General features: G+C 44.3%; 1 protein-coding gene across 1 annotated transcript; it reads right to left on the bottom strand.

Moving 5' to 3' along the window:
• Positions 1–1,051: 1,051 nt before the first annotated feature.
• Positions 1,052–3,118, bottom strand: LOC311130450 (transcription factor HES-1-like). The gene is made up of 4 exons (XM_084163176.1): positions 2,645–3,118; positions 2,399–2,494; positions 2,170–2,257; positions 1,052–1,872 (listed from the first exon to the last, which is right to left on the bottom strand). Exons 1-4 carry the CDS (start codon positions 2,750–2,752, stop codon positions 1,361–1,363), a joined length of 804 nt encoding a protein of 267 aa, XP_084019302.1. The 5' UTR covers positions 2,753–3,118; the 3' UTR covers positions 1,052–1,360.
• Positions 3,119–14,534: the final 11,416 nt, after the last annotated feature.

Raw genomic sequence — 14,534 nt, 5'->3', positions numbered from 1 at the left:
AACCATTGATCAATACTACCCCAATCAGGTTGCACTTCCTTCCTGTGTTGCTAGATGGCGCACGTGACTTCTAAAAATCCTTGAACCAAAAGTTAAAATGAGCCGTCCCTCTTCAAAACAGTATTTTGTGTCAAAATTTCGACTCACATATATTTGACATATTGTCAACAATAGTCTCATCTGATTATGTGGATAAAATAACATTCGTTGGTGATACACAAATTAAAATAACAATACATTTTTATTCAAGGTTCATTAGCCACTGATGACATTAACAGCGGGAGAGATGTTGATGTAACTAATTAAAAGTTAGCCTACAAATAATATTATTCAAGGACAAAAACTTCCATATTATCTTGAATATATGTGATCTGTGAGAAATGTTATTGAAAGTAATTTCTAGGAATATATTTTTATCAAACTGGTATTCCCTTCAGGCCTAAAGGGTATATTTTCTCATTATTTCACACAATATTCAGTGTTGTTTCCCCCTCTCCTCACCTCTCCTGTCCTGTCTAGTCTCGCATCTCACCGAGCAACATCTGGAATCGGATACACCTGGCCGACTCTGGTTCAAATCAGGCTCGTTTCTTATTGAAAGAAGCCAGAAGCAACGGTCTTTGTGCGATGGCATTTTACGCATTATCTTTGTGTATCAAATGAAATGCCCCACTTCATAGTCTATGACACTTCTAAGCAAGTGTTGGTGCGTAAAATTATCTACTTTTACGCAACATAAGACTAAATTGTGATCCATTCCTGGAGCAACAAGTGCATGTGTGTAGTTTACATATGGTTGAATGTGCATGGGTTTTGCGCGTAGCAGAATATATCAATGATTTTCGTCTGCCAATTATGCACAACTCAATATCAAATATGACTTTTACGCAAACCTATGGGTAGAATATGACAGCCATTTTCTCTTATAAAATGTATAAAATATTATTCTCAAGTGTATCTACGCTATACAGCTCAAAACAAATGTTAAGAATTAGGTAAACCATTATTTGGTGATCAGGTTTCTGAAGAGAAAATCATAGCAGATGTTTTTCAATATCTTTACAAATTTATTTGTCTTCCAAAACGAAGAATTACGTCAAGGGCATTCAACATATCTTTGGCATCACACAGTAAAAAAGACACCTCGAATATAAAATGCAGTGAACAGACTTCAACAATACAAATCTCATTCCAATATGAACTTCACTCCCTCATAAGCTATACAAATATAGTGCATAATCTTTTCATCTTAACGCATTGAAAGTACAAAAACAAAATCCAAACAAATGTTTTGTAACATTGAACAAAGATCGAACTAAGTGTCATTAGAAAATTATATTCAATAGGTCCTTTTTTTGCTCTACCAGGGTCGCCACACTGAGTCCGAGTTGCCTGTTGGTGCACCAGGGGACACCGCCGCTGGAACAGGCGTGTTGACCTGGTTCGCGTACACGGGGATAACCGGACCGTTGGGAGCAAAAGCTGCGTTGGGGATGAGGAAGGCGAATTGTCCGTCTGTGGCAGGTACGAGCTGGAAACCGCCGTATACTTTAGTGGCTTCTGGTGACATGCTCTGGGGAGAGCCACCTTTACAAGGCAGGGACATCACGTTGCCTTGGGGAGAAGAGTTGGGCATCTGTACCATGGACTGGCCGAAGGAGGGGTGGGGAGGCCCGGCTGAGATCTGGTGCTGCGTGGGGTAGTTCATAGCGTTGATCTGCGTCATGCAGCTGGCCAAGTGACCGAGAAGCCGCGTCCTGACCTCGGTGTTAACCCCCTCGCAGGTGGACAGGAACCGGGTGACTTCATTCGTGCACTCGCTGAATCCAGCTCTGTATTTCCCCAGCACGGTGGGATCAGTGTTCAAAGCAGCTGTGTGAGAAAGAGAGAACATTATAAACCACTGAGAGTAACGAGTATAATGATGACAATTTAAGTTCCAAACATGAACATTGCTCAAACTAAAAATATACATTCCAAGGCTCACCTAAATTGGCTATTACTGTGCTATCGTAGTCTATACAATTGCTACATTCAGAGACAATATGGGAGAGAGGATGTGGGCCAAGTCTGTAACCTGACTACCGCGTTCTTATCATTATCTAATCCGCAGACGGAAGTCTGGAAGAAATCATCCCGGGTATTCACCGAGCAGCTACAGCCACTTACCAGTCATTTGAGCTCTCTGGAGGTTCCGGAGATGTTTCACCGTCATCTCCAGGATGTCTGCCTTTTCAAGTTTTGAGTGTCTAGAGCTCTGTAATATGAAGAGACACATTATTAGGATTGAAGATTGTCTTATGTAAATTGCATTAGGCGTTAATGTTTTCAATAAAGTTAATATATTATTGTGATGGTAATAATTAATTTGTTATGAGAGTAATAACAGAATACTTACATCTTTTTTGAGCGCATCCAGGATAAGTGTTTTCAACTGTCCCAAGCTTTCGTTGATTCTGGCTCTTCTCCTCTTCTCCATGATAGGTTTGGATGACTAAAGAAAATAAATAAAAGAAATTGTTAGAATGGTGGGACTTGCTCAAGGTAGATGAATGGTTCATGTTTCGCTATACCAGCCCGTGCGTAATTTTGGAGTGACGGAGAGAATATCGGCATTGGTCAAATGCTTTGACCGACTACTAACCTTCCTGTGCTCGGAAGCCGTCTTGGGTTTATCAGGTGTCGTGTTCATGCTGGCTGGGGTAGCAGCAACCGGAGAGGATGAGTTTTTTTCCATCATATCGGCAGGCATCTTCTGTCCGTCTGAAATATCCCTCCCACACGTGCAACGGCAACTCGGTATTACAGTCCACTGTTGGTGGGTATTGACAAGCAGTCGGCACTTCTTCACAGTACCCTCTTATAAAATTCCAAATTCCGGAGGAACAAAATCCTTTCTGTGTGGTAGTGCACCTATGCGCGAGAGACAAGTGTCCCCAAGTGAGCGGCAGGCTGAATTATGTCACGGAGTCGAAAGATCACTGTCTGCCAACGGACGCTGCGTCTGTCTAGAATGTAAAGGCACTTCGTGTTGGTCTTATTTATATCTGGGACTGCACGCGAACGGCTCGTGTGAAACTTCCCAAACTTTCTTTCCCACAGTAACTTTCTACCAATCAGCGTGAGGGACACGCGGCCCGAGGGGAGGATGGCTCGTGGTAGGCGCTCTTCCATTGGTTGTTTGGCGTTTGAGCGGGCGGCCAATGGCGCGCGGCCGGGTTTAGGGCACAACCGGGACTGCCTTCAATCATTCCGTTTACATATTAACACTTGAGCCCCTGACTACCAGCACAGAGTGCAGGGCTGACTTGACTTGGCATGCTGATCCCCAACTTTCAGGCAATACGCACAGGAGGGGAAAATTCTACACAAGAAAATAGTGGCTATAGCACCCAATAGTACTATACAAACAATGCACTTTTCCACATAGCCTACTTGTATTATACTTCCACATACTTGTGGACTAAAAGCCAGTAAATGTGCATTTTCACAGAAAATGGAAATAGCATACCCTACATAATTTATGCAATGGTTCAAGAAACTAAATGTAGTGTTCTTAATTACAGTGTAGGCCTAATTAAGTAGGCTTGTTAGGCTATAATGTAATAACCATGTATTCTTACAGTTTATATGATTTGAAGTAAACTTGGGGAAAGAACCTGGCTTCTCCTCTTAGATTTCCCTGTGTTGCAGTAAGGCTGAGAACTACAACCTTGATCAAGTTTACACTGTGTGAGTTCAAAAATCAACTCAACTCTAACCTGTCAAGATTGGAGCAGTATTTCTTTAATGCGCCCCAACGCTGTACAAATTTGGCATTTTGACATCTGTCGGCATGCGAGCGCTATTGTGAATGTGGAGCACGTGCCAGGATGTTTTATGAGCGCAGTGGTTGAGGTTTGGCTGCCGGGCTAGGGGTGGCGGTGGTGGTTTACATTACAGGGAAGGTAAATAGCAGCTGCTGTTTTAAAAGCCTGGGAAAACCACGCCTACCGAGAGCTCGATCGGGCTTATCGGAATGCGAGCCAGAGCAGAGATATTTCTGAGTGAGAGCACACGATTAGAGCAATGCCTTGCCTGCATTGCCTTTGGTCGGACAGCAGTTAGGCTACTCATTGAATTTCAGGTCATAATTACATTTCCTTATCCTTATCAGAGAGACAGACGCAAGCTCGAGCTGTAATTTTAATGGTTAGGATAATTGCCCCCACACAGATAGTATTAACACATACATTTAGTAATTCCCAAGTTATTACACTTTAAATACAGGCTGACCATTATACAAACATAGTTAGGCTATTTGAAGTGAATATAGCCTACACTTTATCCAGTCATGGGATGTCAAGAAAAGTGTGCGCGAAGCCGGCTATAGCCTACTGAAGTTTTGAAAAGAAAAGTTTAGAAGTCCAAAATGTTTTATTATATCAGTGTCTAAAAATCATAAAGTCAATATTTTCAACATTTACACAATAATTATGTTCTGTGCCTCATGCAATAATAATAGCATACAGCTGTTAACGACAGACAGGCAGGGTTTGTGTGTGCTCTGCTCTCTCTGTCAGCCCGGGGCGTGCGCGCTCCTCAGCGGGCTCCTCTGGTTGTCTGGTGTGCGGAGTGATCTCCAGCTGCTGCAGAACCCCGCGACACGTGGCGCGCAAGCGACGGGGGAAGGCGCTGCTGCGGGATGTTGTTCGCGGCTGCCTGCAAGATCAAGAATTTGATAGGCTCAGCAGAGAGCGTTGCCTAGGAGCACTCCAGCTGTAAATTTTCACAGACACCTAAATCAAATGATACGCATAAAATTCGATACTTTCGAAAATTGAATATATGGCCACGGCGCATCCAATTTAAGCAATTATGTTTTGTGCCTAATTGCGCAAGTATTCCTTTTTGGTAGGGTTCTAAATATGATGGTGTACAATTAGTGAATAGAAATAATAACATGTCAAAACAAAGTTTATTAGTTGCATACACCAGTGGTGTAGTGGAGGCTATACGCAGGTGTACGACATACACCCACTTATTTTTCCTTGGGCATTGTATATTCACTTCTTAACCCCCACTGATATGTACCAAAGTAGTGTAGTGGAGGTATACACCTTTTCAATTAATAAGGCTGATGGAACAGATCCGAATGTTTAGCTGAAAATGTTGATAAACTATTATTTCTTCACATTTTAGGCGCAGCAATGTACAGACGGCGGTAGGCCGGCGTGAAGGTTCCAAAATGCAATTTGCGGGAAAACGCCGTTCTGAAATGTGCACTGCACATGCCAGTGGTTTCATGGACAGAGATGTAAATATTCGTTAGAAAGAGTCGGGATTTAAATATGCAACAACTATCATGGGTTGCTAATATGTCTAGGATATTGCCTTTGGCTGCTACAATGAAAGGAGGAAAAAAATGGGGGAAAAAATGGAACAGGAGAAAGCATAGCCTATGAGTAAGTCTTTATGAATATAATTGCCTCCACGTTTCTATGGTGGGATTTTGGTGATAGGCTACATTCAAGTAAGGTAAGACGTGCCTCATAATATGAAGTAAAACGTCCAGGTTTCAAACAATGAAGGAATAGAAAAAACATAGGGATGCTAATGATAGGCCTAAGCAGTGGCGATTTTAGCATGTAAATCTTGGTGGGGCAAACCAAAAAATATGTTTTGATGCATGCCAGCAAAGCCACTACACAACACAACACAACACTAAACTAAACAATACATTAATTGCACTATAATGGTGACAAACGGTGCACACAAACTGTTAGGGCCTACATAAAGCTGTCCCAACAGCAGAGCTTTCTTTTCAGCACCATGGAGTGAATCCTTACCACTGCGACACCTGGCTATCAGCAGAGCCTTGTCTGGCAGCGAAACAGTTCATTCAGCCTCATTTACTGCCTTTAAAAAAAAACATTGCTGATATGGCTGACTTGCTTAAACAAATGTGGTTAGTACTAACAATTGAGATGTACAAACTATGGCATAAGGGGACGACAAGCGGATAAGAGGCAATCCGTAATTTCGATTAAGACATTAATGAGCGAGCTAGGACGGACGTAGTCAATATAACTATTTGTTGAGCACTTTTGAAATGTACAGCAACAGAATTCATAACATGGGCCGTTCTTACAGTATTCTCCCTGTACACCAAGTCATAACCATAGGATAAATAAAGGGGGCATATAAGCAGACAATGAAAGCTCCTACAATATTCAATGATGACATTTCTCTGAAACAGGCTATAGGCTACATGTGCACCACCAAGTCAGAACAGTAGGCTAAGTTAAGAGGGGGAAAGGGACCAAATTATTAGGGTGAGGCACATGGGCTACTAACAGCTTACTACACAACATACACTTAGTATTACTTTCTTAGCTACAGTATACATATCTCCCTGGCATATTACATAATTTATGCAGCAGCATACAATACATTTTTGGACTCACCTTGTTGTGCTGTGCTCACTTGAACAGGAAGGTGGTGTGGCGGTCCTTGTGGGCAAATTTTGGCATCAAACTTTGTCATCAAAGTCTGGCATTCCCTGGATTTATGGTGCTTTCAAGACAACTGGGAACTCTGAAAAAAAACAAAGTTGAATCATGAAGTCAGTGATGTTCAGGTCAGAGCTCTAGAAAGAGGCCTGAGTTCCCGACTTGGAATTCCGAGTTGGATGACAATTCAAAACGTATTTTCCCAGTTGGAGCTAGTTTTTTTTATCGAGTTCCCAGTTATCATGAACTGACTGAAGTCTGAGATTTCCCAGTTCCGAGTTTCCAGTTGTTTTGAACGTGGCAGAAGTCATGCTGGATTGAAAGCATGGCCAATGCATTCAAACTTTTCTGCCCATGGTGTTGAATGTTTGGAAAAGAGACCCTTAAACCCAGACTTGGACCACACACCCACTCCACTGAATAGCAGGCTAGTGATTGCTTTACAACGCTTGCAGTTAGGCACTGATTCCTTCCAAACCAGTCATTGTTGAATTTGCGATTTTCAACTTGTTGTGTAATATTTATGTCCAATGGCCGATGAGCACCGATAAGTTTTATCTATAATTTCTCTTCATATGACAAGGATTGAAAAGGATTTGCCAGGAGATTGTTGACGTGATTCATGGTGATGACTGCTTGTGTAGCTAAGATTTTGAAAGTATGATGTTGACGTGATCGGTCCAATCAAAGCTACGGTAGATATAACGTGATTTGACGTCATTTTATCTGTGGCCAATGACATTTAGTCTTCTTGGATGGGCACTCCTAATGTAACTCTATGGCAGCACCCAAGGGGCTTGAATTTTCAAGCTCTCCCCGTAGATTTTGCAGTGACGTAGTGTCCCCATGAGTGACAGAATACTGAGCCAATCACGGCGCAACTAGAGAACATTACCAACCCCTACGCTCTGTATTTTCCGCTGGCTGCCCCATCACAACAGAAAGCACTGAGCTAGGCTGAAACACCTGCATTTTGGAGCTGCCTTACTCAAAGCAAAAAAGAGTTTGTATGCGGCTTTATTAACTCAATAATTATTATTTTTTACATTGTTTGCAAACTGATATGTAACACATATTATTGCCAAAATAACATGCAAAACAGGCAACACAGGCTCTACCCCACCTGCCCTGAATGATGGGTCGCCACTGGGCCAAAGGCTTTCTCAAAAACCATCTCTATTAAATGTTAACCACAGTAGCTACAAAGTAGCCTACCTGTCAGAATGATATCATGATTATATGCATCAATCCAGTAGCCATTTATTTTTCAAACGCCAACTCACATGCTACAGAAACACTGCTAACCAAACAACAGTGCTAGGTGCCTGCACACTTGAATTAAAGGGTAACTACACTAAAAAATCAACATTTCTTAGCTTTTTCCCAGACCTCAAAAGTGGTCTCCTGATGTGGTTTATGCATTGTTATGGACTTAGAACATACAGTTTGGTTGTTCTTCTGTTAAAAAAGGTGACGTTGAGAGTGACAACTTGAAAAAATTAGGAAACATCTCAAATCTGTGAATCTTTTACATTAATCTGTTTCAATGGTAGGCCTACTATTAGCCTACTTGCTCAGTACATCTTGGGTTGGCCTGACTGTGAAAGACCAATATGGGATTAATCATTTTAGGTAACTCAGAGTGTGTTTCACTGTTTCCCATACATTTTTCACACAGGGCGCCTTTCCTTCGCCGGGCGGGGCGTTTGGAAAGTTTTAGGAAAAAAAATTGAGTATACCCACTTCTCTAGGCACTACTACACCCCTGGCATACACAGACTTGCAGGCGTTATGGCAGGTACAGCGAAATGCTTGTTACTAGCTCCAATAGTACAGTAGAATGATTATCATTTAACATAAACATCTATAATATCCATAAGTTCTTCATGTCCACATAGGCTATAGCTATTGTCAACAACAATACAGGAATGTACGTCAGTAACAACTCTCCATTTGTCTTGGATGTACACCTGAGTCATTTCGTCCTGTACAATGGCACTGACAGAGTTCCAAAACAACTGTATTGATGTTAAGAACACAATAAAGTGTAGGTTCTGAAACCCTCTCTGCCTGAATTACATTCTCACGCTCATGTTGCAAGCGGTCTTGAGCGCTGAATTGAGTCAAGGAGCCCTGGGTCTTGCGGTCCCTCCCTTTTCGCAGGAGTTCAGGGCTCCCAGGAGTTCATCGGCTGCACCTGGCCGCCTCCAGTCCCATGAGTGTTACCTGCTGCGATGTGTCAACTTCACTATCACTAAATAGCTCTGGGAAAACCGTTTGAGTCACAGCCCAAATGGATGCTATTGTAAAAGCTTTGTTCTCACATGGTCATTGACGGGATGTCTTTGGCTATCAATGATATAAATATATGAACATTGAGTTAAAGGAAAATAAGGGCTATATTGATTTTACATTATTTCTAATGTACAAAGCTGTTTGTTACAACTTTATTAACTTAGTGGGTCCCCCAAACAGCCACCCATACTCGGCCCCTCCATTCTCTCTCCATCGTACCTTTCCCCCCTCACTCCCCCTTCCCTTCAGTCTCTCCAATCTCTCCTTGAATTCCCCCAATCTCTCTAATTCCCTGTATCCCCTATCTCTCTCTCTATCTCCCCCTCCTCTCTTTCCATCTCCCCTCCAGCCTCTCCTCCCTGTCTCTCCACACCTCTGTCTCCCCCTCCTCTCTCTCCCCTCTATATTCCCCTTTTTCCCTCACATCTTCTCTCTATTCCTTTTTTCTCATACACTGCTCCCTCCCTCCCTCCCTCCCTCTCTCCCATGATCGTATCTTTATTGAGGCCTCTCGACCATTGACCTCCACCTTGCAATAATGCAATCAAAGTGGTTGATTGCGGGGCTAAAGTGCGTGTGAAAGTGGGAGATATTGCGCTCACAAACAATCTGGCCCGCTATCACAGACAGCTCATGCTTTAATGTGTAAGCCATTGGTGAGCAGTGGTAGCGTCTGCTAACAAGCCCTGGTGATAGGAGCGGGGGGGTGGGGGGTAGAGGTAACACTAGGCTACACATTGGTGGTGGATGGGAGAGTTACTCCCATACAGTACCATAATGTAAAACGCTCTGAGAACTTTGAGAAAAGTGCTGTGTGTGTGTGTGTGTGTGTTTGTTTGTTATCAGTGGGAGTGGAGTAGGACCTGTGCTTGGCTGCTGTGAGCGAGGGAGCCAAGGCTGAGAGTGAGAGAGAGCGAGTGAGAGAGAGAGAGGGGGATCAAAGCAGGGACTGAAAGGAGAGAAGAACTGAGAGATCCTTCAAGCACAGAGAACATTCAGGGAGGAGAGGAGAGAGGAACGAGAAGAGAAGGGGTTTGGAGGCTCTCCAGATACAGACATCGCCCACCTCGCCTCTCACTGTAGCACTAAGGAACACACACCACAGCACCAGTAGAGGAAAAAGCTGAGGCCCTGAAGGGGCCTGGGAGCAAGGAAAATGGTAAGCAGTGATTCACTCACACACGCACACACGCACACACACACACACACAAACACACACACACACAGAGACACAGAGATCAGTGCAGGTCATCGTCAGCCCAGCAGACATGGGCGCTAGCACGGTGTGTTTGGCTGGCTAAGAGAGAGAAGCGTTTTCGTTGAATGCCCCATGCGCATGCTGGGCTGTGTGGACTGGAGCCTCTCCTGGCTGCTGCACTCTCTCGCTTCTGAGGCTGGGGAGCACCTTTTGCCTTCAGGGATCTATCCTTCCTTCTCTCCATCCCTCCTTCCCTCTCTCTCTGATGCCTCTCGGAGCAGGGCCTGTATTTGCATGTGAGGGGGAGGCTGCAGCGACTAGGGTCAGGGTTCAGGGTGAGTAAAACAGTGTGTGTGTGTTATAGTTGGTTGGGGAGAGGCTCTGGTGAGTTGGGCCGGTCTGTGGGTTTGCTCCGCTCTGCTCGCCTGCCTGCCTGCCTGCTTATAGGGCCTAAGGGGAGGATTGGGAATACTAGACTACCACTGGTAAGAAAGCCAAATGCAAATGTGGAGTAATCAGGATGACTGTTATCTCTCCTGATATATTATCACCATCAAACTGTGAAATGGACGTTGGATTAGATATACAGTCAATCCATTGCTATCAATGTATACAGTAGGTGTTACTATAAGGGTATTGATCCATTGGTATCAAGATATACATTTTTCTTTAGGGGATCAACTTGGTCTGTTGGTACCAGTGGAAAAGATGGATCCTGAAAGATGGATCAAGCTTTCCAAGTGCCATGTAGGATAATTACGTTTTCTCCACATAAACATCAAGACTGTGTCCCAAATGACACCCTATTCCCTATAGGCCCGAGTCAAAAGTAGTCCACTATATACGTAACAGGGTTCTATTTGGGACACATTCTTTGACAATGCTCATCCCTCTCGTCTGCTGTATATCCATTTAATCATCTACAGCGTCACCTAAAGAAACCTAATGTGAGAAACTATTTTCTGGAGTATCACAGCAGAGGTGTTGCTTGTTTATGGTGAGAGGAGCGCTAGCTAGCTGGGCGCATTTGAATCACAGGTGCATAAACCCTCTCAGTTTCCTGCTTGTTTATGGTGAGAGGAGCGCTAGCTATGCGCATTTGAATCACAGGTGCATAAACCCTCTCAGTTTCCTCCTCAAGAGGCCCGCTTTGTTGACGGTAGATAAGAGGTGAGCCACACTGTCCGCTCTTTCAACTGACAGGCAAAATTCCGTGGCAATCGTTATCGCTAATAGGGCCCGGTTTAGTGAACAAACACACTATAGTATCGATGAGGATCTATCTCATTCAGCACCATTCAGCCCCATGAAGGACCTGTATTTTGTAATGACATCGATCAATGAAATCATGCAAGATAATCGATCTCTGATCACTACTTTTGAATGTGTTTAAATACATTCCTGACAGAAGCTCTTAAGCTGTTATAAGCTGTTATAAAGAAGTAGTCCTAATGCATCCTTATTGAAATCAAAGTCAGTTCTGAGGCCCAGCGATGGCCCATCAGCACACAGTTCTCTTGATGGGCACTTTCCTAACCTAACCCCATTGCTCCCTTTCCATCCCTGTAAATCGTAGGCCAGAGACCAGACCAGACCAGGCAGAGTGCTCTCTCTCTCTTGCCCTCTAAATGAAGCCTGGTGGGAGGCCCTGGACGGGGGCCATGTCTCTCTCTCTAGTACCCTCCTCTTCTACCTGGGCCAAGACCAGCCATATCAGGCATGGGCCTCAGGATTACACCCCCAGAGCATTAGCCTCCTTCCTGGAGAAATGTGAAACCCCCCCCCGCCTCCCTCCCTCTCTCCCTCCAACCCCTCCATCCAGGCCTCCTGCTCACCCCCTCTCGTTCCACCTTTCCCGTGGGAGTTTGCAAAGCCAGGATAACCTTGAGACCTCAGCTGGTCCGCTGCCAGAAACATTAAAGAAACTCACCCCCCTTCCCCCCCTCACCTCAGCCCCCCCCCCCCCCCCCCCCCCCCACCCCCCACCTCCCCAAAGCCCTCCTCCCTCCTCATCACCAGTACATTATTCAATTTTTTCCTTGATTCCCCCCCCCCCATCGCTTTCCCTCAGTTTTGTTCCTTTTTCTATTTTTTTCCTTCTTCTCTCAATTTAGCCTCTCAATTATCAGGCCCGAAATAAACACCTAATTTGAAAAGTGGAAATCAAACTGTCCCCACGGGAGGGTTGACTGACGTTGATTGCAAACTAGCTGTTATGGTGGCGGGCTGCACTTTGTGTGGCTTTTGTCTCTTGCTCTCGCTTTCTCCATTTTTTCTCGGCGGCTTCACGCCTGTCATATTCCTTTAGTTGCTGGAAAGGTCAAGTGGTTGCTGCCTGCGAGATCTGAGGCGCTGGGAAGAGACTCGGAACCCTCCTGCATAATGGCAACAATGCTCCTTGAACCCCCCCCCCCCCCACGCCCCTCTATACCCGGCTTCTTCACAGGAATGTGTTTATCCCGTTTGTTTGCGCCCCCCTTTCAAGTCTCCAGCTCCTCCACGTTGATGGGTTTTCAACACGCGGTGCAGTGATGCCAAGTGGATCCCACTCAGATAGTGTTTGTGTGTGTGTTGCTCCCATTAGAAGAATATGTTAAATAAGTGTATACAGCAGATTTAAATGAAAATGTAAAGATAAGTGAGGATATTCAGAAAGGGAGGATTGAGAGAGAGAGGGGAGAGAAAATGTGTATTCAAATGTTACTGAAGTGTGAACACGCCAAGTAAATATAATTTCAACAATGCAACAGAATCCTACACCGAGCCATGTCCATTTTGTAATGGTTCTATTGAGAAGTTCAAAAGTCAGGCTTTCATGTCACCCTCGAATTACAGGTTAGAAAGTGAGCCGAGTTAATCAACCATGATTCCTCCTGTTGTTATGTTTACGGTCAGTTTGTCTCCCATTACCCAGAAACCCCAGGGTGGTTCTCATGACATCACAATCTGGTCCTGAGAGGCCAGACTGCTGGATACCCTTTGAGACTTGAACCATTCACTCACACATAAACACATAAACACACACACATAAACACACACACACACACATTTTCTCTCTCTCTCTCTCTCTCACACGCACGCGCACACACACACACACACACACACACACACACACACACACACACACACACACACAGACACACACACACACGCACACGCACACACACACACAGACACACACACACATACACAGACACACACAAACACGCACACGCACACACACACACATACACAGACACACACAAACACACACACACACACACGACCTCATCCCTTCCACATTCCGCACCAGGTTTCACCTTGCTGGCCCCTGACAGAAGTCTCTCCCCCATGGCCATGTTAACCCTATCTGCCCCTCTCTCTCCTCTCTGTCCCACCCCACCCAGCCCCATTATTCCTCAGTCAACATGGCAGGCCTGTCAGATAACTCCCGAGTGGCGCAGTGGTCTAAGGCACTGCATCGCAGTGCTAGCTGTGCCACTAGAGATCCTGGTTCGTATCCAGGCTCTGCTGTAGCCAGCCGCAACCGGGAGACCAATGGGGCGGTGCACAAGTCGTCCAGGGTAGGGGAGGGAATGGCCGGCAGGGAGGTAGCTCAGTTGGTAGAGCATGGCGTTTGCAATGCCAGGGTTGTGGGTTCGATTCCCACGGGGGGCCAGTATGAAAATAAAAAAGAATAATGTATGCACTAACTGTAAGTCGCTCTGGATAAGAGCGTCTGCTAAATTACGTAAATAACAGCATCAGCTTTCAGCCAGGAGACAAGCTAACCAAGGCTGCATCCCAAATGGCACCCTATTCCCTATACAGTGCACTACTTTTGACCATCCCTATGGGCCCTGGTAAAAAGTACTGTACTATAAAGTGAATAGGGTGCAAACAGACGTAGCCCATAACTGTCAGACCCATTTAGATTCTCCAGCATTAAGCCTTCTGGCTACAGTCTTGATACTGGCTGGTTTCAGCCAACTGGTTTCACTTCTCCACCCACTTAGCCCAGAACAACACAATGACCAATGGGAAGAAGCATTATAGATAGGCCATTGACTCTTAACAAGAACCCCAGGTTTGGGGTTTGGAGTCAGGTGTGGTGACCTCAGATTCTCAGGTTAAAATAAATGTTTTTTCTCTGTATAAAAAAATATTTTGCTAACACACAAAAAAAACCTGTAACCATAACAAAAGAACTTGCTACTGTAGGCTTCATTCTTAATTTTGCTCAATATAGTGTTACTTTTATGTTTATTGGCTGTGTCTCCTATCACACGGATCTAATGATCCTTTTATCCTTTGTTAGTGGTGGAGTATTGTAGCTTACTTCACAAGCAGAAATCACGTTAGTCTATGGGCTGAACTTGTCGACAATGTTTGAATATACTTAAAAAGGTTCCATACCATCAACAAAAGTATTCATACCCCTTGGATTTCTTCACATTTTATTGTGTTACAAAGTGGGATTAAAATTGATTTAATTGTAATTTATTTTGTCAACAATCTACACAAAATACTCTGTCAAAGTGGATTTTATTAAAGATTTAAAAAAAAAAGAT

The sequence above is a fragment of the Coregonus lavaretus genome (genome assembly GCF_964263955.1).
Source record: "Coregonus lavaretus genome assembly, chromosome: 6".
Lineage (NCBI taxonomy): Eukaryota > Metazoa > Chordata > Actinopteri > Salmoniformes > Salmonidae > Coregonus > Coregonus lavaretus.
The sequence above is the reverse complement of the archived record's forward strand: the minus strand, read 5'-3'. Positions and strand labels throughout refer to the sequence as shown.

Coding starts and splice junctions, on each gene's coding strand:
- LOC311130450 (XM_084163176.1), bottom strand. CDS start 2,752: ATGCCTGCCGATATGATGGAAAAAAACTCATCCTCTCCGGTTGCTGCT. Junction 2,495..2,644: donor CGGCTTCCGAGCACAGGAAG/GTTAGTAGTCGG, acceptor TATTTTCTTTAG/TCATCCAAACCTATCATGGA. Junction 2,258..2,398: donor TGGATGCGCTCAAAAAAGAT/GTAAGTATTCTG, acceptor TTCATATTACAG/AGCTCTAGACACTCAAAACT.